The 26,424-nt window shown below is 49.3% G+C and overlaps 1 protein-coding gene across 1 annotated transcript in view; it reads right to left on the bottom strand.

Annotated features, from left to right (window-relative positions):
* The window catches only part of Peak1 (pseudopodium enriched atypical kinase 1), a 194,863-nt gene that overhangs the window by 8,256 nt on the left and 160,183 nt on the right, over positions 1 to 26,424 (bottom strand). Inside the window, exons 7-8 of the mRNA XM_048369079.1 lie at positions 16,227 to 16,411; positions 4,530 to 5,272 (exon numbers count right to left, since the gene is read on the bottom strand). Coding sequence (XP_048225036.1) covers positions 4,530 to 5,272; positions 16,227 to 16,411 — 928 coding nt within the window. The remainder of the gene's footprint in view (positions 1 to 4,529; positions 5,273 to 16,226; positions 16,412 to 26,424) is intronic.

The following is a 26,424-nucleotide window of genomic DNA, read 5'->3' as shown; positions in this document are numbered from 1 at the left end:
AAGATTCTGCCTATCCATATGGCAAAGGATGGGAAAGCTTGTTCTCGACAAATAACCATCTGATGGGTGCCTCCAAAATCTTACCCGCTGTCTTGCGGAAGCCAGCGGCGGTGGGATTGCCTCCGGAGCAAGCATCCTGCTGGTTCCAGCTAAAGGGACGGGGCAAGTGGATTCTCTGCACGGACCCAGAGCTGTTGATCCGTGCACGTGAGGCTAGAATGGCCCCAGCACTGCTCTCCCCACCCCAGGTGCAGTGGACAGGCCGGTCCCGCCTCCCGTTCAAAGGTGGCACTGCTTCTCTAGCTCTGGAGTCATCTTACAGAGCCTCAGGGCGGAGGCTGCCACCCGGCAGGCCGGGGAGAGCCCATAACCAAAGAGGATTATGGTGTGCGTGCGTGTGTGCACACGCGTGTGCGCCCGTGCCCGCACTCACGCAATCCCGGGCGTGGGCCCTGACCCTTAGCTTTGTTCTCAAGGCTGATGCTCTGCCACTTGCGTCACACCCCACGTGGGGGGGTGAGGGTCTCGCGGGCTTCCTGCGGTGATCCTCAGGCCCGGGGAAGAATTATTCTGAGTCTTCTGCTGTAATGAGACCGGGCCTGCTACGTTCTGGAGCCGTGGTTCTTTCTTTTCTTCCTTCTGATGTCTCCCTTTAGGAGAGGGCTGTCTGTTACGTGCCTGCTCAGAGCTGCATTTTGAACGCGCCTAACTGTTCACAGGTTCCCAGCTAGAGAAGAACGTTACCATAGGAACTTGAGTTGAACTTGAGTCACATCCCTATCTGATTTAGATGGTATTTAGATGAGACTTTGCTCGTGGTCTCTTTAGAGTTCATTCTGCAGTAAGACTTCTGAGGACGTCAGGATTTGGATTTGTTTGAATTTGGAGTTTGGAAGAAGAAGGCTGATTCTGTGGACTTTTTGTGTGTGCCGACCCACCCTGGGGTTCGAACTCAGAGCCTGCAGACGAAGCCCTCAGCTTTTGTGCTCAAGGTTAGCACTTTACCGCTTTGAGCCACAGCCCACAGCTCCATTTCAGGCCTTTTGCTATTTAATTAAAGATAGGAAAGTCACAAGTTTTCCTGCCTGGGCTGGCTTTGAGTTGGAGCCACCGAGCAAGCGCGCAGTGACCCCGCGGGTTTTCAGCGTGCGCCCCCCGCTCCAGTTCACAGATGGACGCCCTCCTGACTCACAAGGGGAGTCTATTTGGAGACAGAGCCTACAGAGAGGCAACGAAGATGCGACCAAGTCCAAAGGTCTGGGCCCAGATCTGACAGCCTGCTGAGGCTGCCATACAAGAAGGGCACCAGGCCATCTGCTCTTTCTTAGCGCTCTCCCTCTCTCTCTCATCGCAAGTGAGGATGTAAAGAGAGAAGGTGGCTGTCTACAGACCAGAGAGAGCCCTCATCAGAAACCAAGCCACCAGCCACGAGGAATCGCTGTCTGTGGTTTAAGCCTCCAGCCGAAGGCCCTTCGTTACGGCAGCCTCAACGGCGAACACGATCCACCACTAAGTGGAGGCTGCGGTGGACTTGGTATGGCACGTATCCGCATCCTTTGGCTTTTACATTGCCAAGTTCTGGCACTGGCCTCTTGTAGCCACATCTGAAGATACAGCCACACCTATTAGCAGACTCTAAATTGCCTTAGCATGGGAAGGGATATTTTAAGAAGATAGTAACGAGAGCTGTTTATTGGGGCTGATGGCTAGCCTCCTTGGCTTAGCTCGCCCCGAGTTCTGAGTCCTTGTAGTTTATTCCTTTAAGGGTGTGCAATCAACTGGGCACTTCTGGAAATGCCCAGAGGGTCTTCAAAGAGACATTTAAATTCAGCATTTAGTGTAACACATCCTCTCCCAAACCTGGCAACGACTCCCAGTATATAATCACTGGCCACCTGTTCCTTTGAGATTGCTTGTGCATCATTACAAGCGAAGAAATCAATAGCGAACCATTGATTTAAGGAGGAGACAAGATTGCATGGCAGTAATACATAAAGTTAGTCAAGCCCTACTTCTCAATTGTTTTGAAAGAACAGACAGTTCTATGGCCCTGCCTGAACTAGGACCTCATCTTGCATTGGGAATCCTGTAGCAATAAAGCGTCAAGACAGATAAGACACCTTAACCCCGGATGAAAGAATAGCGCTGCAGACAATCTGCAGAGGCCTCTTTGGGCCCAATGGTACTATAAAGAGTTGGTCCAGGCCCAGCCCCGGGCTCGCTGTGCCACACAAGGCAAGTGGTTTAGGGGCTGAGGGCAAGCGGACGCAGACATATATTCTGTCCTGACAGACAGGTAAGGCCAAGTGTGCACGTTACTCATGAATGGACTACGACACCATCTGGACTTTCTGAGCAAAATTAACATGTAAAAGTCACTTAGGTATATGTTAATTGGTTTTGAACCAGTGAATAGGGGATCAAGGGGATGGATACTATCATCTTAAGTGTAAATGGAACTTCTGTGGCTTTGGTACTGGGGCTTGAACTCAGGGCCTGGGTGCTGCTGTCCCTTGGCTTTTTCACTGAAGGCTGGTGCTCCACCCCTTGAGCCATACCCTCCACTTCTGGCTTTCTGGTGGTTCACAGACTTTTCTGCTGGGGCTGGCTTTGAGCCTAAATCTGGAGTGGGATCACAGGCGTGAGCCTCGAGTGCCCGGAAGGCTTGTCCCTTTAAAAGCCCCTTCATGTGTGTGATCTCCCTGGACACCGCTGCCAGCCTGCACAGTGTGTGGTGATTGCTGTAAATTTCTGAGTTGGAACTCGAGGTCCAAAGATGTTTATTCCCTTAAAGGGAAGAAGCGAAGGACGGTGAAAGGAACGAACACCCAGCAGGGACCTTGCTTCCCTCAGACCCCAAAGAAGCCCAGAGATAGGTACCGTTCCTGACAAAGCTACTGAGAGGCAGAGCTGGCTGGGATCTGAACTCAGATCATTTGGCCATCACAGGCCATACATGATTATGACATGGGTGGACTTTCCCAGCCTCCAGAAACATGAGACATCTCTGTTGCTTACGCCATCCAGTCTAGGGGCACTTGGTTATGGCAGCCCGAGCAACTGAGGCAATCCACTAGGAAAGACCAGTGATTCCTGGCTGCAGTGGGTGTAGGGGAATGTTCTGGCTTTCCCACTGCGGAATCCTGGCACCATGTCCTTCGGCATCGTTGGAGGAGACGCACCTCATCCCTGCAGTGCGAGCTGCGGGTGAGCGTCCCCATGTCAGGTCAGGACTTGTGGGCATCCTGGAGGCGAGGGGGGGCGCTGGCCGCTCCCAACGGCTGTCCTAACTGTTCTGGATACAGATGTGGAGGGTTAGCGATTCCACTGACAGAAAAGTCCAGGAGACTCTCTCCAAAATAACCAGCCAAAAGCCAGCAGTAAGGTACAACTCAAGGGCAGGGCTCCAGCTGTGAGCAAGTAAGTCCCGCAAGGACAAGGCCCTGAGTGCAAACTCTATGTATGTATGTATGTATGTATGTATGTATGTATGTATGTGTATTTCTGGACACCTTGAAGCCATGGTTGTCTGGGATGGGTGACAGACATGCAAAAAATTAATAAACAATGTAATAGGCAAAGTGAAGACTGTGGAGTCAGAGACGCGTGTTGAGATTCCAGCCCTTTGACTTGCTAGCTGTGCGACCCTCAGCAAGTTAGTTTACTTTCCTGAGCTCCATTTTCCTCATGTGCCAAGTTGAGAAACAGATCTTAGCGTCATACATGTAATTTGAAGATTTAATTATATGAATAATATTTCTCACACTGCAATAATATTAGCTTTTTCTTCTATAAAAATGTCTCTCCAAGAAGCAGACAATTACAGAGCAGAGGAAGGCTTGGTAAAGAGCAGACTCCGAAGCTGGGTGCCAGGGGCCCAGGCCTGTCATCCTAGCTGCTCGAGGGGGTGGACATCTGAGGATGTCAGCTTGAAGCCAGCCCAGGCCGGGAAGTCAGAGACTCCTACCTTCAGTTAGCCACAAAAAGCTGGAAATGAAGCTCTGGTGCAAGTATTAGAGCCAAGGAGCAGTGCTCAGGCCTTGACTTCAGGACCCAGTACCAGCATGTATGCACACGTATACACACACACAGGCGCGCGCACGTGCACGCACACGCGCACGCACACACACACGCACGCACACGCGCACGCACACACACGCACACACACAGAATAAGGACAGAAGCATGGCGTGGAAGGTACATGAGCGGTCTCAGTTCTGTAGGTCACGGCTCAGGGGTGACTTCCCGAGTCTGGGCTGGGTTCGTCACGGGGCCTCCTCGGCTCCCACCCAGTGTTTGTTCAGCTCTATCTTAGCATGCAGTCCACTCTGCACGATTCCTCCTCTAAATAATAAATCAGCCCGCTGTTTGCCAGAGCAGCTGCTGCACCTGGACATGGAGCGGCGGGGCGGGGTGGCCCTCGAGGGGCAGCGGCAGGCCTGAGGGGGCAGCGGCAGGCCGGGTGTGTGTGTGACCCCCCTCCCCCCCGCCCCCCCCAGGCGTAGGCGAGGCCGGGGCGGCCCCCTTACCTTCACCGCGTAGTTGTTGAGCGGGTCCTTGGCGTAGGACGCCGTGTAGTAGACGGCGTCTCCGGCCTCGCAGCAGGGCTTGTCGCTCGTCAGCCTGAAGTCCGACCAGCTGTCCACGCCGAACTGGAGCTGGTCTTTCTGGCCCGCCATGAAGAGGTCCTCGCACTTGACGGCCAGCTTCTTCAAGGCCTCCGTGTGCAGGCTTCGGATCTTCCCCACCACCTCGTCCCGGCTCCCCAGGCCCTGGTAGAGGGCGGCCTGCCTCTGCGGCTTCGGGAGGCCCCGGGCCTGTCTGCAGGGCAGGGACTCGGTGCTGTGGGAGAACCTGTCCTGGGTGCCCAGGGCGGCCAGGCTGCAGGTGCTGCGGGCGCTGTGGGCGGTGGAGGGGGCGGCGGGCCTCTCCAGTGAGTCCCAGGAGCCGCTCTCCCCACCCTCCCCGCCCTCCCCGCCCCTGAGGTCGCAGCTGAGGGAGGAGCCCGCGCTGCTGGCGTCCCAGCCCGGGTCCATGTCGTAGGTGGGGTTGGCCACCACGCACAGGCCGCTCTCCAGGGCCCTCTGCAGGTCTCTGGAGAGCGGCTCCGTGTTGGCTCTGATCACCGTCTTCTTTGGCAGTGGGGGCGGCGTGGCTTGGGAGGTGCTCCGGGCTTCCTGCTCTGCTCTCTCCCCAAAGGCAATGGCGTCCTCCGAAGCCCCCTTGGGCTGCCGTGGGTGCTTGGGCGGTATCATGGCTGCTCTGGATTGTCCTGGATTATTGTTAAGGAAAGAAGGAGAAGAAGGAAAGAGAATGAAGCTGAGTTTTGAATCTCCTTCCATGATGGGAACTCCATTCACACGGGGAGAAGAACAAGAACAGACACCTGCTGTCACTCACACTGGGAGAACCAGAACAAACACCTGGACATGGCGGTAGGGGTCCACATTCCTTTGGTGGGGGACTGGGCACTAGCATGCGTGATGTGCTTTGTGTTCAGAAAGGAGTCTGGATTGCCCTGTACCCAAGAGTCCTGCCACTAATCACACCTCAGTACTACCAGGGCATGGACACTGCACAACACTTGATGAAGCTGGGCACTGGTAGCTCATCCCTGTAATGTTTAGTTACTCAGGAGGCTTAGATTGGAGCATTGTGGTTCAAAGCCAGACCACAAGCAGAAAGGTCTTCAAGGAACTACCACAAATCCAGAAGCAGAGCTGTGGCTTAAGGGATAGAGTTCTGGCCTTGAACAAAAAAACTAAGGGACAACACCTAGGCCCGGAGTTCAAGCCCCAGTACTTGCACCAAAACAAAAGAAAACAAACAAAAACACACAATGATAGCATGGGTGGATCAAGAAAGCATTAATGAATGAAAGCATTAATGAAGACAGAATTGAAACTAGCAATGGGTCCACCACACAGAGGCTCAGCAGACATTATCCTGTTCTTTTAACATTGCTCCAAGTTGACATGTATTATACTTAGCAACTGTCAGCATATACATACTTCGATAGGTTTGTGTGCACTATTATCTGTGTATATATGGATATATAAATGTATTGCATACATCTAACATTTGTACTTAAGAAATAAAACATGTGGGTTTATGATATTTTAGGATATCTTGTATAATGGAAAGAGGACATTATTTAAAGATAAGCAAAATATACCAGGAGACTTCCATAAAAGTCATTAAAATTAATCATGTTATAATGAAGTGTCTACTCGTGATTGAGGCATTAAGATCAAGGTTCAAAGCCAGCCAGGGCAGGAAAGTCTATGAGACTCTTATCTCCAATAAACTACTCAGAAAAAGCCAGAAGTGGTTCTGTGGCTTAAGTGGTAGAGTGCTAGCCTTGATCACAAAAAGGCTCAGATATAGCAATCAGGCCCTGAGTTCAAGCCTCGGGACCAGAAAAAAATTCCTCCCAATATACTAGCAAACCAAATCCAGAAACACTTTCAAAGGATGATACATTATGACAAAGTGGGCTCTTCCAGGAATGCAAGGTTGGCTTAACATCTGAAAATTAACTAATGTAAGATATTATGCTAATGAAATATCAAGCCTTTTCATAACACTCAACCAATAGACTGGGAACAGAAGGGGCTATCACCAGTCTAATAAAAGGCATCTATGTAAAGCCAAAAGCTAACATCATACTTGATAGGAAAGTGGACTTTCACTCTTGATATGAGGGACAAGACAAAGGTTTCTACTCTTTCCACTGGTATTTTACTGTGTACTTGAGTTATTTCAGCAAGAGATTAGCAAAGAAAAAGGAAGACATCCAGACTATAGAGGAGGAACTAAAACTATGTCTATTCATAAATGTCATAATTTTTAATTACAAAAAAGCACTAGGGGAGGATATAGAAAACCAATTGCAGTTCTATATATTAGCAATGACCAATCAAAAATGAAATTAAAAAAAATCTTTCTGCAGGGCAAAAAATAATGTGCTGATGATAACTAGTAAAAAATAATTCTATTGTAATAGCAAAAAGAATATTCAGGAGCAAATTTAACTAAACATTTATACCCTGCAAATTATAAAGTATTACTAAAAGAAATTTAGAAAAGATCCACAGAAATGGAAATCAGTCATGTTATTAAAAATTATCCACAAAATTAAAATGACTAATTTTATTTATGCTCTTGGATCAGAGACTTAATATTATTAAGATGGAAGTACTTGATCTTAATATTACTAACAGAGATTTAATTTAATTTATCAAAATTCCAATTGAATTTGTAATAGATCCTTTTCTTCTGTGCTGGTTCTGGATCTTGAACTCAGGGCCTGGATGCTGTCTCTTGAGCTTATTTTGCTCAAGGCTAGCTTTCTGCCACTTGAGCCACAACTCCACTTCCAGCTTTTTTGGTGGTTAATTGCAGGTGAGAGTCTCATGAACTTTCCTGTTCAGGCTGGCTTTGAACCATGATCCTCACATCTCAGCCTTTTCTTTTTCCCCCAAAAACATTATGAGTTATTTATAACACTGGCAGAGTCAGACACCCATGCTTTGCACCTGTAAATTTATTTGTTTGTTTTTATTGCCAGTCCTGTGACTTGAACTCGGAACCTGGGCATTATTCTAGGGCACTTGGGCATTATTCTAGGGCTTCATTTGCTCATGGCTAGAGCTCTCCACCTGAACCACAGTGCCACTTGTTTTTTGGGTTTTTTTTGTGAGTAGTTTATTGGAAAATCTCACACTTTCCAGCCTGGGCTGGCTTTAAACTGAGATTTTCAGATACAGCCTCCTGAGTAGTGAGGATTACAGGCATGAGCCGCTAGTGCCTGGCTACATTTTATTATTATTACTAATTATATTTTGTTGACAAAGTGTTGTGCAAAAGGGGTTCAGTTACATAATAAAGCAGTGAGTACATTTCTTGTGATATCTTACACCCTTGTTTTTCTTTCCCTTCCCTAGATCAGGTAGGCATATATACAATACCCAGTGTAGCGCACGCCAAAGGAAATTCACCTAGAACTTTAAATGTAATGTCAACAATAGAATCCTCCTGTGTCCTTCTCTTGGAGTGGTTTTTGCTTATCCTCGTCTCATATATCATGTGTACATAGCTGTTGAGCTATTGTGATCCACTGATAGGTCTATTCTAGACCTTTTTATGTTTAGTAGTTGTTTGGTTTTAGATACATAATATAAGGTTGATGACCCAAACCTGTGGAAATACCATTTGACAAGAAGTTTTTTGTTTCGCAGACCTGGTATCTACTGTTCCCCCCCCCCCCCACCATCTCAGCCTTTTGAGACCACAGGGGTGAGCCACTGGCAGCTGGCTTGTTACAGAAATTGAAAGGCGAGTTATAAAACTCATATGCAAATACAGGAGTCTTGGGAGAGCCCCAGAAAAAGTCTTGAGAAAGTACAAATTGGAGAACCCATACCTCCAAATATTAGTGATGATGTGGAGAAATCTGTGTGCAGAAAACAATCTAATTGTTTCTCAGAACGTTCTAGAATCATGCACCAGCATTTCTATTCCCATAGTGTCAGCCATTTGTCTACCCCGAAACTTGTGATGCTTATCCCAGCATCATTCATAATAGCCCCCAAATGGAAAGAACCCCAGCACCCTTCCTCTGCTGAGTGGATAAATAAAATATAATTGAATATTACTCAGCTGTAAAGAGGAATGAAGTACTGAGAGGCACTGTGGTAATGAAGCTTCAAACTATCTAGGCTAAGTAAGAGAAATGGCCAGCACTCCATGACTCCGCTCTAGAAATACATGAATACACGAAGCTGCAGAGACACAGTGTGGAGTGGCGGCCGGGAGCCGGCGGGAGGGGAGGGCGGGACACACTTGTGACGCCCTGGTTTCTGCGGGGGGTGGGGGGGTGAGAATGTTCTAAAGCTACTGGTAATGGTTGCAGATTTCTGTGACTACGCTAAAACTCACCGAGCTGTACTCTCCTACCGGGTGGATTTTATGGGGTGTAAGTTATATTTCCATAAAGCAAATCAACAATCCACTCTTAACACCGTAAATTCAGTTTTCAGGCCCATGGTCCCAATTCCTGTGCGTCCCTACCCACTGTGTGGGGGGGGGGGGGCAGGGGCGGGGCTGGCGACCGCCGCAGGCCCAGCGCTCCTGGGCTGCTGTGAGCTCAGAGCCGTGGTTCCCTCACGAGACGCGAGAAGAGGGCTTTGGGCTGCGGACCGGGCCTTGCAGGGACGAAGTGGCATGGGGACGGTGAGAAGCAGGGCAGCGGCATGGTGTGCAGTTCAGGCCTTGTCTTCGGCCCGACTGCCGTGGCCCTCCTCTTGTTGCTGTCTCCTGTTTTGCCTCTCTCGCCTTACTGGCATCTCTCTCTCTCTCTATAGATCTATCTATCTATCTATCTATCTATCTATCTATCTATGTATCTATCTATCTATCTATCTATCTATGTATCTATCTATCTATATCTCTTAGTAACTCAGGAGGCTGACACCTGAGGATCACGGCTCAAAGCCAGCCCAGGCCGTCAAGTCCATGGGACTTTTTTTTTTTTTTTTTTGCCAGTCCTGGGGCTTGAACTCAGGGCCTGAGCACTGTCCCTGGCTTCTTTTGGCTCAAGGCTAGCACTCTACCACTTGAGCCACAGCGCCACTCCTGGCCATTCCCTGTGGGGAGTCAAACCCAGGGCTTCATGTACATGAGGCAAGCGCGGTACCACTAGGCCACATTCCCAGCCCCTCCATGGGACTCGTGTCCCATAAACTACTAAAAGGCCAGAAGTGGCTCAAGTGGTAGAGCACTAGCCTTACGGAAAAAAAAAAATATTAAGGGACAGCACCCAGGCCCCGAGTTCAAGCCCAAGATGCCCGCCCCCCCCCCCCCCCCCCGCCATCTCTCATCTCTCAGATCAAGTCCAGCTCAGCCGGTGGCCCTCTCGTGGCCGGGCTCCGGAACCTGTGTGGTGGGTGGCATCTCAGTATCTGCATCTGCAGTCGGCCTGCAGTCTCCCCGGGTGCAGGGCTCCCGGCTGAGCCTCACCAGGCCCCCCCCCCCCCCCCCCGCGTCCTCGAGGCTGCCCGTGGGCGCGCCTCCCAGGCACGCAGGCTCCGGTGTCTGCCCGCCCCCTGCGGGCAGGGACGCCTCTCTCATCTGTACACCCAGCGCAGAGCACAAGTCTGGCTGGGGATGGGATGGATGAAACACGAACCTATTTCTCCCGGAACGCCTCTCAGGAGGCTGCTTTGCTCACCCATTTCTCCATCTGAGAATAAGCAAAAGTAACTCTGGAGGTGGGGAGAATGGAGGATTCCAGAAGGGCTTAGAAAAACCCCCTGGGAGCTGGCAAGTGAGCGGATGGGCCGTGTGGTCAGCGGGCGGAGGCGGGAGGGAGGGCGGATCTGCCGCCGCCGCCTCTGCCGGAAGCCCCTGGACGGCTCCCCAGGCTCGGCCTCCACCACTCCCCACGGAACATGCGCCGTTCTCCTGGTGTGCTCTATGTTATGCTTTAGTCTGGCTCTTCAGTCTCTACCTCTTTTTTCAAACCGCAGCACGCGTGTTCCGTTCTAAAGCCTTCCCCATCCTCTCCCCACCTTAACGCTGGAGCCGCCGCTGCGTTGTTTCTTTTGGTGCCGGTGTTGAGGCTGTAACTCACGCCATCACTTCTTAGTCCTGTGTTGGATCAGCACTTTTGCTCTGGTCTCGACTTTTCAGCCTTTTGTAGTGTGCTTTGAGAGAGTGTTTTTCTGTCCTCTGAACACCGATGTGGAGCAGGGCCACATCAGCTAGGGCAGTGCTGGGCGGGGGAGAAGAGCTGGCCGCGGTCCTGAGGTGGGCAGGGGCTGTCCAGGTGGGAGGACAGGAGGATCATTCCCATGGCTCCCTCAGGCAGGGGCCTGGGACCCGGGCGCAGAGAGACCACAGCTCTCGGATCCCACGGCCCCGGCAGGCGGGTCAAGCCATTCTCAAGGCCCCAGAGAGCTTTGCGTGTTTCGGTTGTTGCTTTTCCTCCTCACAGAGGGACAAGCTCTCCTAACCGGATGCCAGTCATCTGGGTCAGTTCCTTTTAAGTTTGGCATCTTAACCGTTTTGTTTTAAACTTTTAATCCTGTACATTCCTCTCAAGCCTCTGGAGCCAGACACCAGGCTCGGTTTTCAGCAAGCCAGATATAACTTCACATAGTCTACATTGTTGTGGCATACCAGGCTCTCTAAAGAGCAGAAACAAAAATATATAAATTGGGTTCTAAATCTCGGCTTGCTATATGCTAAAACATTTTTTTTGGATAAATTATGTTTGACTAAACCCCTAATCAAACCTTCTTTTTGACTTTCATATTGTACCTCTTCTTTCTCTCTGCTGAAAAATGGGCTGACAGATGAGGCCCTTTAACCCTTCTGGAATCCAATGAGGAAAGGTGGATAAAAAGGGCTCGGGCTGGGAACATGGCCTAGTGGAAGAACACTTGCCTAGCATGCATGAAGCTGTGGGTTCGATTCCTCAGCACCACATAATAAACAGAAAAAGCTGGAAGTGGAGCTGTGGCTCACGCGGTAGAGCACTACCTTTGAACTGAAAACCTCAGGGACAGTGCCCAGGCTCTGAGTTCAAACCCCACCACACACACACACACACAGACACAGACACACACACACACGCACACGCATGCACACACACGCACAGACACAGGCTCATATAATGAGACTGATTCAAGGAAGCCAAAAGGGTATTTAAAACACCCCGGGAAGGGCATGATGAGTGTGGGGCTCTTATCATTTACAATATTGGTGAAAGAATAAAAAAATCCTCAGAATCATTGTAAAGATGATTGCGTACGGAAAACTCAAAATAGCAACCGCATTGTTACGGTGCTTTTCTGAAAGGCAGAATGACGGAAGACACACCAAGACACGTAACAAAGTGCGTCTCACCAGGGACCTTCTGGCTGAGGTCCCAGAGATGAAAGACATTCGTGACAACCCATCTGGACAGGAGGAGCCGTTCCCCGCAATTAGCTCGCTTTTCAAACAAGAGACAAATGGCAGGGTTTCCTGATCAGTCTCTCCCTGCTGCCAGTCATCCACCGGCGGCTCCCAGAATGATCATTAAAGAAATCCTGACTGAGCCGGGTGCCAGGGGCTCCCGCCGCCCGTCCCAGCTGCTCAGGAGGCTGAGAGCTGAGGATCACGGTTCAAAGCCAGCCCAGGCAGGAAAGCCCGTGAGCCTCTTATCTCCAATTAGTGAGCAAAAAACCCGAGTGGAGCTGTGGCTCAAAGTGGTACAACAGTAGCCTTAAGCACAAGAGCTCAGGGACAGCGCCCGGACCCTGAGTGCAAGCCTCACGATGGGGGAAAAGGAAGGTAAGTAAAGCAGGGGAGAGAGAGGACAAAAGAGGACGGTGTCCACACTGCAGCTTCTGGACACAGGGGCGTCACGCCGTCACTGCTGGCCTACCCAAGGATGGGGGCGCTCACGGGCTGAGCGCCGCCGTGTCCATGGCACACTGGGCGGCGGGAACGCGCCGGGAGCCGGCCTGCCTGACCCGGGCCTCACGACCGTCTCCCGCCACAGTGAAACGGAAGCCATGCAGGCGGTGCGGCGGGGGGGGGGGGGGCAGACAGACAGCCGACCTCCAAGGAGCACTCTGGGCTGAGCCCCAGACGCACAGACCCACGTGAAGAAGGCCAGCCCCGCAGCGGCCGCGGTGGACATCGCTCCCAAAACAACCTTTGTGTATTTGAGGATAAGCTAGCTATGAAATTTGAATATTTACTCCGGTCAACAAGTTCTAGAACGTGCAAGACTATTTTTAAACGTGAATGCAGTAAACGGGCATAAATGGATTTATTTTAAAATAGAAGTACAACAAATGCGCAAGCACATGTTAAAGCTGTCAACCTTCGGGTGTGTTTCTTCTTCTGTTAATATTTTGGTGCTGCTCTGGGGCTTCCAAACTCAGGGCTGGGGCACTGTCCTTGAGGTTTTTTGTCAAAGCTAGCACTCCACCACTTGAGTCACACCCCACTTATGACTTTTTTGGTGGTTAATTGGAGATAAGAGTCTCATGGACTTGCCTGCCTGGGTTGGCTTCAAACTGGGATCCTCAGATCGCTGCCTCTTAAGGAGCCAGCATGGTCGGTGTGGGCAAGTGGCACTTGGTGCTGGTCCTGGGGCCGGGACTCAGGACCCAGGCATTACCCCTTAGCTTATTCACTCAAATTGAGCACATTACCATTGGAGCATCAGCTCCACTTCCAGCTTGTTTTGCTAACTGAAGGTCCTCAGAGTTCAGCCTCCTAAGTAGCTAGGATTATAGGCCCGAGCCACCAGGTTCAAATCTTTAGTTCAAATCGTTAGCATTGTGTGGGGATGTCTGCTTAAGAGCTATTTATTGAGTAAACAAATGAATGGTAATGTACTCTTTCGGATGAGTTTTAGGAATGATATTATTGGGAATGATATTAGGAATGACAATGACATTATTCCATAATTACAACATCAAGGCCAGCAGTTACGACAGTCTTCTAGGTATAGCCAACCCCTTAACATTTAACACTGACACTTAACAGGATGCTGAGATCTGGAGAGAGAACACCTTCAGGTGTTTTACTTTCCTTCATTGTCTGAAGGGTTCAGCACATGCGCAAAGGAACTAAAATGAGCAATGTGGACAGATTCTGAGGGGGGCAGGCAGAAAGGAAGCAGAGCCAAGGTTTATAGGATTCCTTAACTAGGAAGCCTGCGGACTTAGTCCCATATTAGGAAATAGAAAAGCCAGCAGATTACTGGAGCGCCTAAGCTGTGACGTGAACCTTTCTGAGCGCTGCCAGGTTTCCCTCCCTTGAGAATCTCCAAAAGTCAGACACCACAGTCATTTTTAGCTCATCCATTCACACACACTCTTAGCACCTCCTGGGTGTTTCAGATAATGTGCTAGGTTGCAGATATACAGAAAGAAGAGTGAGCCAAAATTCTGTCGTGCAAAGGGAGACTCGATAGAGCTTTTTAAAAAAGCAATGGATAAAGTTCTCAGTTACAAAGCGAATGAGGGAGCGCGAACGTCACCAACTTATTTCTAAGAGAAGAGAACGCCTCATGTGCCCCTTCTGATGTTAGCAGGTTGATGAAGCAGCCAGAAATGCCACATAAAAAACAGCCAGCAAAACCACCCGCTGCTGGCGGCTCACGCCTGTCATCCTAGCTACTCAGGAGGCTGAGATCTGAGGATCTCGGTTCAAAGCCAGCCTGGACAGGAAAGTCTGGGAATCTCTATTCCCAATTAATCACCAAAAAAGCTGGGAGTGGAGCAGTGGATCAAGAGGTAGAACATTAGCCTTGAACAAAACAGCTCAGGGATAGTACCTAGGTCCTGAGTTCAAACCCCAGGACTGGCAAAAACAGTGATCTTTCTTCAAGGTGATTAGAAATGGAATTGGAACAATGTGGACAGTTATGTCTAAAGAGATACTTATTGTCTTTGTTGTCAGGAAGATCATTTTGGGTGACAGCCTCTAGCTTGGGAAGGACTAAAGTCAGATTATTTGGTGATTTCAGGTCACCACCCACAGGAAAGTTATCGCTCTGTACGGAGTAACTTTTTTTTTTTGCCAGTTCCTGGGGCTTGAACTCAGTGCCTGGGTGCTGCCCCTGAGCCTCTTTGTGCTCAAAGCTAGCTCTCTACCACTTGAGCCACAGTGTCAGTTCTGTCTTTTTCTGAATAGTTTACTAGAGATAAGAGTCTCATGGGCTTTCCTGCGTATGTTGGCTTTGAACTGTGATCCTCAGATCTCAGCCTCCTGAGTAGATAGGGGCCCCTGGCCCCTATCAGTGTTTAAACATAACAAATGTACCATTTTAAAATATCAGAGCTTTAAATCATAAAAAATTGCTCAAAGGAGCAGTATGAAGCGGCAAGGAAATGATTTGAGGAAAGTATTAAAAGAGAGCTCTAAATGTCATGTAAAACACTTGTTCCTTTAGGAAACATAGAAACAACTCCCAAACCTCAGCTTGCAGAATCTATAGAGTGAACTCTAGTACTACACAAAGAAGCAAGTTAACCATGTGTCAAAACCCACGGATGCCAAGTCCAGGGACACTAAACCACGTAAGGAACATCGGGTATTACATACTTAAGGCAATAGGAAGCTATCTATCTTTCTGCTAAGAATGCCTATAAAGTATATTTCTGCATCAAAGCGATCATGGGGCTGGACCTCAGGGGCTGGGGGGCTGTCCCTGAGCTTCTTTGTATTTAAGGCTAGCGCTCCACCACTTGAGCCACAGCTCCACTTCCAGGTTTTGTATTGGAGATAAGATTCCCACAGACTTTCCTGACCCAGCTGACTTGAAGCTGTGATCCCAGCCTTCTGAGTAGCTAGGATGACAAGCGTGAGCCAGCAGCGCCTGGCCCAATCATCAGTGTCAATTTGTTCTGTGTTGGTACTGCGGCTTCACCTCAGGGCCGGGGTGCTTTCCCTTAGCTTTTGTGCTCTAGGCTGGCAGGTGTGAGCCCCCAGCACCTGACTTTCTCTCTCAAAATCCTTTGATGGTTCACTGTAATAGAAAAGGAACCCCCCAAAACAAACAGACCAACCCTAGGAGTTTAGCCTGAAATCTAAATGGTTCCAGTGAATGACCAAGCTAGTTTGCATCTGCGCGGGCCTGCTCTCTTACTGCCTTTCGTCACAATACTTTCTTCCTTCGGTTAACCAGGCAATGATCTTGAATGATCGGGAATGACCTTGAAGAAGGATTTGTGGGTGTGTGATACTGGGGATTTCATTCAGGGCCTTGTGCTTGCTTAGGCGGCAGGTGCTCTACCCCTTGAGCCCCGCCCCCAGCCCCTTTCTCGTGCCTGCGTGGGCCTGGTGTGCAATCCTGTTGCCTGTGCCTCCCTGGGTTCGGGACATCTCACTCACAGGAGGGCTTCTGTGAAACATCAAAAGCTCCCTGTGTGTATCTTTTCTACTTGCGTTTATCACATTAGGCTGAATCTATTAACAAGTTCGCTTCTCTTTCTCCAGGCGGGTCCCTCAAGGCAGGAACCTGTCAGCATCTTTCGCAAATGGCACAGGCGCAGGCAGCAGGTGTTTAACACGAGCCTAGGAAGCACTGGGGTTTGTTTCTGATATGAGTGAGAATTGATAACCATCGCTCCAACTTTTGCTCCACCGAGTTACGGAAACCATCTCTCCTGGCGGACGGCACCCCTGGCGGTGCACAGGGGCGTGGCGTTTGTACCTACCCAGGTTGCTGTACGTTGCACTACAGGCATTGGGGTCTACGGGCTCTGAACCGTCATCTTTTTCCTCTTCCCTTTCCAGGTCGGGGGCGGGCGGGGCTGGTGTGACGCAAGTGCCATCTTGCTTCCCGGGAACGGTCTTTGGATCCTGAGGAGACAATCCCTCTGGCACTTCATGGGTCACGTGACTGAAACAGAGAAGACCACCCGTCACACTGGTGTTACACACACACACACACACACACACACACACACACACACACACACACACACACACAGTTAACATTTAAATGTATGGAAGACACCCCCAGACAGACTTGTCTGAACAACCAGGGACGATACCGTATTTCCACTGACAGTCCAGTGTGGGGGTGGAAGGGGTGTGGGTAGATTCAAGGGGGAGCTGCAGAGTAACAGGAAAGCACCAGAATGACTTTTTTAGGGAGAAGGTGGCAATGGTGGGGTAGAGGGTGCTGAATACAAAAGTGGTTGAAGACAGATATACACAAAGCATTTAGCATACTTACTGTGTTTATTACACTATATGACTAGTCTAATACTATGGTAGTTGATATACTTCACTATATAGTATTTATATAGCATATAGTATTCACTATAAGCTAAAACATTTAGCAAAGAACCAGGAATGAAATAGGACTTATTGAGCAATAAAATAATGCAACTTTTTGTTGTTGTTGTTTGGTGCTAGTACTGGGGCTTGAACTCAGAGCCTGGGCACTATCACTTACCTTTTTTTTTTTTTTTTGCTCAAAGCTGGCACTCTATCCTTGAGCCACAGACCTACTTGTGGCCTTTGGTGGTTAATTGGAGACAAGAGTTTGTGGACTTTCTTGCCCTAGCTGGCTTTGAACCTACATCCTCAGATTTCAGTTTCCTGAATAGCTAAGATTATAGGCATAAGCCACTGGTGCCCAGTTATTACAACTACTTAGATAGGTAAACTGAGGATATGCATGCCTTACTGCCAACAGGACGTAAGAATCAACCCTCACCTACAGACACCAGGAAGGAAGGCAAAGAGAAAAGGAAGTTCTGCATTCTAGTTAATCTCATCTTTTAGGACGATTCTGGGGCATTCTGTGGACCATAAACCAGTGTAGGAGCAACTGTGCTTAACCAATGCCGGCTTCCTTGCTACTTCTTCCCATTCTTCTCACGCCCTCTCCTGTTTGAGCTGTGCCAATCCTGCAGCTATAAAGTGCAGGGGTTGGGAGAAGGTCAAAGGTCAAGAAATGCTGGCTTAGAAAAAAGGCCCAGTTAGCAAACCTCAATGGGCTGTTTTTCTTTTTCTTTTTAAAATCAGGCATCTTTAAAGGTTTCTGGTGGCTGAAATGTGGACTTAAACCATCACCCACACTCATCAGATCTTCCTGGTTCTTAATGAGCAAGAGAGGAAAGAAGACCCCTTATAGACTATTCCAGAGGTACTTGGAGTCTTGTAAAACATGACTCACTGCAGATGAAGGGGGGCGGGGAGGAGGGGCGCATTCTTACCCTCCTCCCTCTATGAAAATTAGGCATGTGGCTGAGAAGTCTGCTGGATACACAACTTCAACTGTCTTCCCTTGCCAGGCACTGGTGGCTCACATCTGTGATCCCAGCTGCTCAGGAAGCTGAGATCTGAGGGTCGCAGTTAGAAACCATCCCGGACAGGAAAGTCCGTGAGACTCTTATCTCCAATGAACCACCAAAAAGCTGGAAGTGGCGCTGTGGCTCAAGTGGTACAGGGCTAGCTTTGAGCAATGAAGCTCAGGGACAGTGCCCAGGCCCCGAGTTCAAGCCCCAGGATTGGCAAAAAAAAAAAAAAAAAAAAAAAAAAAAAAGATTGGGCACCCCTCAAAAGCCAGGCACCAGTGGCTCACGCCTATGATCCCAGCGACTCAGGAAGCTGAGATCTGAGGACTGTGGTTCAAAGCCGGCCCAGGTAGGAGAGTCCATGACACTCTTATCTTCAATGAACCAACCACCAACAGCTCACAAGTGGAGCGATGGCTTCAGTGGTAGAGCGCTCAGAGACAGAGCGGGAGCCCTGGGGTTTAGCCCCAGTACTGGCTCCTAAGGGGGCGGGGGGGGAGGGTGGCTATTACTGAGTATTTATAAACATTTCAGGAATACACCCACTTCTAAATTCAAAACAACATCAAGTGATCCTTTTTGAAATTCTTGGCATACTGGGCGTGGACTGTCTTCACACTTGCACAACTTTGTTGCTCATGTCTGGCATTCAACCACTTTGCATGTCATTTTTGTCTTTTTTTTTTTTTTTTTTTGGCCAGTCCTAGGGCTTGAACTCAGGGCCTGAGCACCGTCCCTGGCTTCTTTTTGCTCAAGGCTAGCACTCTGTCACTTGAGCCACAGCGCCACTTCTGGCTTTTTCTGCTTATGTGGTGCTGAGGAATCGAACCCGGCTTCACGCATGCTAGGTGAGCTCTCTACCACTGAGCCACATTCCCAGCCCCTGCTTGTCATTTTGAAGATGGAGTGTCTGACTTTTTCCTGCCTTGGGCTAACGTTGAACCCTGGTCCTTAGCTCTCAGGTCAGCATGAGCCGCTGGCGCCTGGCACCAGTCTGTCTGGGAGGAAACATCGTCATCTAGTTCTAGAGTCCATGGGGGTGGGCTCCTCACTGGCTGTCGGGGGCTCCTGGTCTTGGCAGCCTTACCCTTGTGCCCAGCCCCAATCCTGGTGATTATGTAAAGCCCCCCCCCTCCCATTTATCCACAAGGGCTGGTGAAGGGCTCAGAAACCACAACTCGACCCTTGTTGTCTGTCTTCCTCACAGGCTGTGTACTCTGCAGTTCAGCGATTGTAAAACCACGATGAAAGCGGCTGCCGTTAGCCATGTTAACCAGGGAGGGTTTCCCCGGGCGGGTCCGCACAGGGAGCACGGCCAAATACAACATGGGTGCTAAAAAGCCAGAAATATCAGAGACTCACCCACTGTACTCACTCACACAATTCCCCATCAACGGGGACTCTCACAGGGGCCCCTTGGATCTGCCAGTCACATTCCGAAACGCAACGAGCCCCCGAGTGCACAGGCAGAGCTGTGTGCTGGACGCACGGTGGGAACGAGCCTGATCCCTGCACCCTGACAACGCTGCACCTTGACCTTCACCTCAGGGTGTGGCCTGCGGACTGTGCCAAGGGAGCTTCCGGGAGGAGCGAGGCAGAGTGGGAGCAGTTTCATGTTCCTTGAGGACTAGAGCAGCCCAACTTACATTCGAGATAAAGATCTGCACGCAGCCCCTTACCTTTTTCTGCTCATGGCTGGCGCTCTACCACTTGAGCCACACCTCCATTTCTGGCTTTTAATTGGAGAAAAGAGTCTCATGGGCTTTCCTGCCTGGGCTGGTTTTGAACCTCAAGCCTGAGATTTCAACCTCTTAAAGAGCTAGGATTACAGGTATGAGCCACTGGCACCCAGTGTCATATATCCATTTTTTAACGAATGTACTGGTATTTTAGACAACCAGTTAACAGAATTGCTCAGCAGGGGAGCTGGGAATACGGCCTAGTGGCAAGAGTACTTGCCTTGTATACATGAAGCCCTGTGCTCGATTCCTCAGCACCACGTACACCAGAAGGGGCGCTGTGGCTCAAGTGGTAGAGTGCTAGCCTTGAGCAAAAAGAAGCCAGGGACAGTGCTCAGGCCCCGAGTTCAAGGCCCAGGACTGGCAAAAAAGAAAGAAAGAAAGAAAGAAAAAAAGAAAGAAAGAAAGAAAGAAAGAAAGAAAGAAAGAAAGAAAGAAAGAAAGAAAGAAAGAGGGCTGGGGATATGGCCTAGTGGCAAGAGTGCTCACCTCGTATACATGAAGCCCTGGGTTCGATTCCCCAGCACCACATACACAGAAAATGGCCAGAAGGGGTGCTGTGGCTCAAGTGGCAGAGTGCTAGTCTTGAGCAAAGGGAAGCCAGGGACAGTGCTCAGCCCCTGAGTCCAAGGCCCAGGACTGGCCAAAAAAAAAAAAAAAAGTAGAAAGAAACATGAAAAAAATGGTGAAAGTAAATTAACAAGGATTTACAAGTCAATGCTAAAATATCTAGTCTGCATTTTTCCTGATAGCACGGTAGGAGTAAGAATCATATATGTATGTGTGTGTATGTGTATGTATGTATATGTGTATATATGTATGCATATGCGTATATATATATATATATCTGTGACATATCATGTCTTAGTTTTGGAAGGAAAACAGCTCTTTGAATGATGAAAATAGTAAAGAGAATGGCTGGAGTTCAAAATCAGGTATAATAACATACTAAGACTGAAAAGTGAATTTCAAGCAATTGAGAATGGCTTCAGAAGTTGGTTCAGTCTTGGGTTTCAACAACAGAAACTGAAAAATTACCTAAGAAGAAAATAATACCTTTACTATAGTTTATCATTAGCTATATTAATTTTATAAGGGAATTTCACTTTTGGCCACTGGTTTTGTTTTCTATTTAGACATAAAAATCAGGAAAACCCATCCAAATACTAAATATTATACTAAATACCATACTTCTTATAGGCTTCATCTCCCACCAGTTTCTCCTTGGGAAATGCTTAACGGAACACTCAATGCCAACACTGAAATGGGAATCAGAAGCCGGGTTTTCTTTTCCTATACCTTGAATTTCTGAACTAACTTGATATCATGAAGGAAAGAGGTAACTGAGAATATGAAAAATTTCCCATTCTCAGCCATATGACAGATGGTAAAAATAAAAATTCTATAAGATGAAAAATCACAAGAAAGCTGTGAAAGTTTCTTACACAGTGTCTGTTCACACGCTTTCAAGTAGTAACATAACGGCCAGGATAAGTATTCTTTCTGAGCTAAGCATAATTTGATATCCATCACTATCTTCTTTGACATGGTAAGTGGCCTTCGCTCCTCTGCACAGTCCCGGTCCGGGAGTACACGGTAGTTACGTCTCCAGCGGCGCGGGCCGCGGGGCGCGGGTCTGCGGAGCTCGGAGCAGGCCCCGCGGCACTGGGTCCGCTTTCAGCACGCAAGGCGCCTGTGCAGGCTCGGCAGTGAACCCGGGCGCGCTTGGGGGCCGCATCCTCAGCGTCGGCCAGTTGCAGGTTGAAAACCAGAAAAGATTAAGGAAAAAAAGATTCGACATGTACTATATGCACGCTCTTTTCTCTTTGTCATCGTCCTCTCAATGGGAGGACAGAACGCCGTTTACCCAGCACGTACCTGGCATTTGTTATACATACTCTTGACTTAACGTTTGCAGATGTGACTAGGGTTATAACGTCACATCCTGCGCTGTTCTGCACAGGGGATGAGGGCACCCAGGGAGTCTGGCGCGCTCAGGGCCCCAGCAGTCCATCTCCAGCAGGCAACGGTGACTGGACTTTAAGCTCTTCACCCAGCTTTCTGTCAATGGTCAGTGTTTCATTGCAATTTGGTATAGTTGATCTGATCATTCAAATACACGTCATCATCTCTACACAGGCAACTCTTGTAAACACTTAGGCAAAGAGTAAGGTGTTGAAAGGAAATAGAAACGTTTTTACAAATGTGTCTATCTGTGACACAGATGGATCCCTTGGAAGGCAGAATCTCCTCAGCCTGCCCATATTCATACATAATTCAATGCTGCAGTAGCAAGCTCCCCGGAGCTCACTTGTTTTCCCCGGGGGGTAAGGATTCATCACTACACCATCAAATCAAGTAGTCCCCCCTCCCCTGCCCCTTTTTAATGTTTTCCTGGAAATTTCATTCATGACAGGTTTTGTTATAAAAATTCTGCTAAATGTCTGAATGTACTGTTGACAAAGGAACAGATTAAAGGCCTTTATTTCCCAGTATCTCCAGTTTCAACTTTATTTTCAAATCTGACTACCTTCACTTCGGAAGGAGCAGTAAATGAAATCAGATTTGCCCCCCCCCCCCCTTTCTTGTGTTGGTACTGGAGCTTGAGCTCAGGGCCTGGGAACTGTCCCTTAGCTTTTTCACTCAAGTGCTCTACCACTTGAGCCACGCACCTCCACTTCTGGCGTTTTTGCTAGTTAATTGGAGATAATAGGCTCAGATTTGTCAGCCCAGGCTGGCTTCTAACCCAGGTCCTCAAATCTCAGCCTTCTGAGTAGCTAGGATTACAGGTGTGAGCCACTAGTGCCTGAACTGAATATGTGATTAACAAAACACCCCAAATCCTGTTACTACTAAAACTTGGTCCAAAGTACATAAGCAAGAGAATTTCATGGTTTTGTTAGTGGTCTCCTGAGCTGCACATTTGCAGGGAAGAGCTCAAAGTTAGCAAATTCAACAGCTTTGTAGTCCACTGGAAGGGAAGAAAGAAGAATATTCCATTTCTTTTTTTCTCTACCTCTAGGACCTCCTACCAGAGTGACATTTCTTAATCCTATCTTGGCTTCGGGGGCTTGGGTTTGATTTTGCTACAGTGCACCAGTCCCTGGCATTTGCAGGTAGACACATTGCGCGTCTACTGATCCGTATCTGGTAGCTCCTCTTCCCCACTAAGTCTCTGTAGTCTTTAACCACAAGCGTCAAACTTCTTATCATGAACTGAGATTAACCTTTAGCTGACAGGATGAGTTCCTGCTAATATGTCGAATCCAGTGTGGTCCAACAAAGGCAGCTCTTCCTGGTGGCTTGGTGCTGGCTGGCACAGGGGAGGAGTGGAGGCTATGTACAAAGTCTTGAGCAGGTTCTCATTTTCTGACATTGCACAGAGAGCCACTTTCTTGTGTGTGCGCCCATCCTGGAGCTTGAACTCTGGGCCTCGACACTGCCCCTGAGCTTTTTTGGTCGCAGCTACTGCTCTACCACTTGAGCCACAGCTCTCTTCAGCCTTTTTTGGGTGCTTAATTGGAGATAAGAGTCTCACAGACTTTTCTTCCTGGGCTGGCTTTGAACTACAATCCTCAGATCTGAGCCTCCTGAGTACCTAGGACCGGCATGAGACACTGGTGCCTGACTTTTTTTTTTCCTTTTTCAAGATGCGAATAGCAAATTAAAAGTGTCCTCAAGGCACCAGAGTGCATGACAGCAAGGTAGATAAAAAAGAAGCCACTGTAAATCACTGTCACCTTCATAATACTAAGAAAATTACAGTTTTAAAATCCTATGAAACCCCAACCCAGAACGGCACCTGGGCAAGTTAATGGAAAAGATAAGCTAATTTTGAAAAAGAGCAATCAGATAAGGCTGCCGTTCTTCTATCCCCCCAGCACCCCCACTTCAGCCTGGCTCACTCCTGAGGGAGGGAGCGACGGACGGATGGAGGGACAAGATCTTAGCAGACCCCCCTCCCCCAGCCCTGGGCCAGCCCGGGGCCGCTCTGCCTGCCCAGAGCACTGGTGCCACCCGTGTCCGCCTGCCTCTCCTCTCCTCCTGCCCCTGGGGGGGAGCAGGGCGAGGAGCACGTGACCCTCCAAAATCACCCCGGAGTCCTCGGAGCGCAAGTCCAGTCAGCGTTCAGCGGGCTCCGCCCCCTCCATGGAGCCACCTCAGGAAGTAGAGATGAGGAAACAGATAATCAGGAGTGGCCCAAGTGGACGTGGAGTGTGGGGTCCGGACGGATACCGTCCAACTTGAGTGTCCAATGCCCTTCTTTTCCTTGCCTTTTTCTCTCTTTCCTCCCTCCCTCCCTTTCTTTCTGTGCCAGTAGTAGGACTTGAACTTGGGACCTTAGGCCCTTGCTTGGCTTTTCCGCTCAAGGCCAGTGCTTTACTGTTTGAGCCACACCCCCACTTTTGGACTTTTGCTGTTGAATTGGAAAAAGGAGCCTGATAGACTTTCCTGCCTGGGCTGGCTTCAAACTCTGATCCTCAGCGCTCTGCCTCTGGTGAGGCTGGACGCGAGCCACCAGCAAGTCTCGTTCTTTCTACCGCCTGCCACCAGGCGAGCCAGAAGCGCTGAAGAGAATCCGTGCATACTGAATCCTGGTGAAAGAGACGGTGGCTGCGATCAGAGCAACGACCACCGATGTGTGGACCTCGAAAACCTCCCAGACCACCCAAAAAGTAGCTACTCACTTTACAAAGGCTTTCTTTACGGGGAGGGGAGGGAGGGAGAAGGTGGGCGAAGGTGAGGGAAGAGTGCCACTGTCCAAAAAGAAATGCATTCCTTACCTGTCCTAGAACTGTGACCCCCCTGTAGACCACATTTATGATAGGAATTTAAAAACATTAACAAACAAAGCCATAGGCGCCGGGCTGGCACGAGACCCTTTCTAGATACTCGGCTTCTATCCCGCACCAGCTCCTGTGTCCGGAGGCAGGCGGGGGGCCTGGGCTCCTGGTGATGTGCCTGTGTGCCGCCCGGCCCCTGGGCGCGGGTGGCCCTCGAGGGTGGGAGGCGGGCCCGGGCCCTGCCTCCACAGGTGACAGCCCTAACTGTCCCCAGGCATTCTCAAAAGTGCCTCGGGGAGGCGGTGAGGGCAGGGGAATCCCTCCCCCCTTTCCCTTACAGAAATTCAGTTCAGCCTTACAGCCACCCGCAGGCAGGCGGATAGCTGGGTTTTGCAAATGAAGACTTTGTAACCTGGAGAGGTTCAGTTAGTTGTCAGAGCTTTGCTTCACATGGTAGTTTCGCTCTAGAATCTGTGCTCGCAACAGCTACATTATTCTGCCTTTCAATTTATACTGGAGGAAAATAATAAGCAGAGATCAAGCAACTTGTCCAAAATAACACCGCGAATAAGTGGCAGAAGCAGGATTCAAACCCAGGCCCGATTAACATCAAAGTATGTGGTTGTTGTTTTTTAATTAGCTTACATATACAGAGGGGATTTCATTGTTAGCATTTCCACATGTTTCCAAAGTCTGTACTCCAAAATATGCCAAAAGTCACTAAGCCTTAATGTACCTAAGAAATGTCTGGGGAGCTCACTGAAGATGTAGATTCTGAGCTCCCTCCTCTAGGGACAGATTTAACAACTTCAAGTATGGCCCAGGAATCTGCATTTACACACTCCCCATGACTCGGATGGAGCCGGTCCCGGGAATCCTCTTACAGGCCATTTTTCATGGCCTCTATCCCCCAGAAAGAAAAGGACAATAAATGTAGAAGGAAGACGGAGCATCATTCCCCAGAAGGGATGTACAAGCAGAGGAGGGGAAATAGGTAGTCGCTGATAAGCAATTTATAATCAGCGCTTTAAAAAGTGGAGGGGTAATACTTTGGAACCATTCTTAATCATCTGAGATTTATTACTAGAACACAATTACACACACTCACAAAATGTTAGAGGATTTGGCCTAGTATAGCATTTATGATTTTTGTTCTAAGTGCTGGATGAAGATTATCCTGGGTGTAAGAAACGACCTCTGTGATTCCAGCAGTAAGCTAATAAGCCGGCCAGCATTTGGTCAGGAATGTCACTTTGCCAGTCAAGGACAGAGGTAAGCATGGGGACAGGCCCCGTGATGGAAAAAGTTGTTACAACAAGAGGGGCCTCTTCTCCACACAGCTCTTTAGATCTGCCTTTCCTCCAGTCTCCATCATCCATACAACCTGGAGAGCAACCAGATGCCACCTGTCGGTCAGGAGGCCCTTTAACAGCAGGCTGCAATCCTCCTTCCCAGCCTTGTTCCAAGCTGTCAGCTCGGACGAGGCCACCGACCCCACACCGAGCTAACCTTTCAAGAAGACTCAGCCCAGCCCTCCAGTACTCACAATGCCTCCACGTCTCAGGGCTCTGCCTCCTCAGAACGCCCACGAGGGGCCTGGAGGTGGCGGTGGCATCAGGGCAGCCGAGCTCTAGAGAAAGAACGTCGTCCACGGAGAAAGCGATCGGGGCTGGTTCCAGCATGGGCGCCAAGTGAGTCTGGGAACCACCGCCCCACTGTGGACGGGGAGTCTCGGGTGCAGAGAAGAACGGCAGCCATGGGCCAACGCAGACAGGCAACGGCTGATTCCTGAGGCTCTTTCTCCCCATGAGAATTAGTGAGGGGACTCATCAGTGTGCCAGAGTCATCATGACTTTGGCTTTTTGTCTTAGGGCCAAACTCTCATCATCCCAGAGAATCAATTGTCCATCGTGAAATAAAACCTTTAAATGTCACTCTGTAATCCAGAAGCGACTGCAGTTACGTTCAATAACCACTTCCTGAAACTGTGGCCTAGAGGGCTGCGGGCGGACTGAGAAGTTAGAAACTCAAATTTAATGTCAGCTCTGCAGCCGATGTTATTCCATGCCCCCTGCGTTATTT

The sequence above is a fragment of the Perognathus longimembris genome, chromosome 20 (genome assembly GCF_023159225.1).
Source record: "Perognathus longimembris pacificus isolate PPM17 chromosome 20, ASM2315922v1, whole genome shotgun sequence".
In the NCBI taxonomy this organism is placed as follows: domain Eukaryota; kingdom Metazoa; phylum Chordata; class Mammalia; order Rodentia; family Heteromyidae; genus Perognathus; species Perognathus longimembris.
This window is presented reverse-complemented; position numbering and strand designations above follow the sequence as displayed.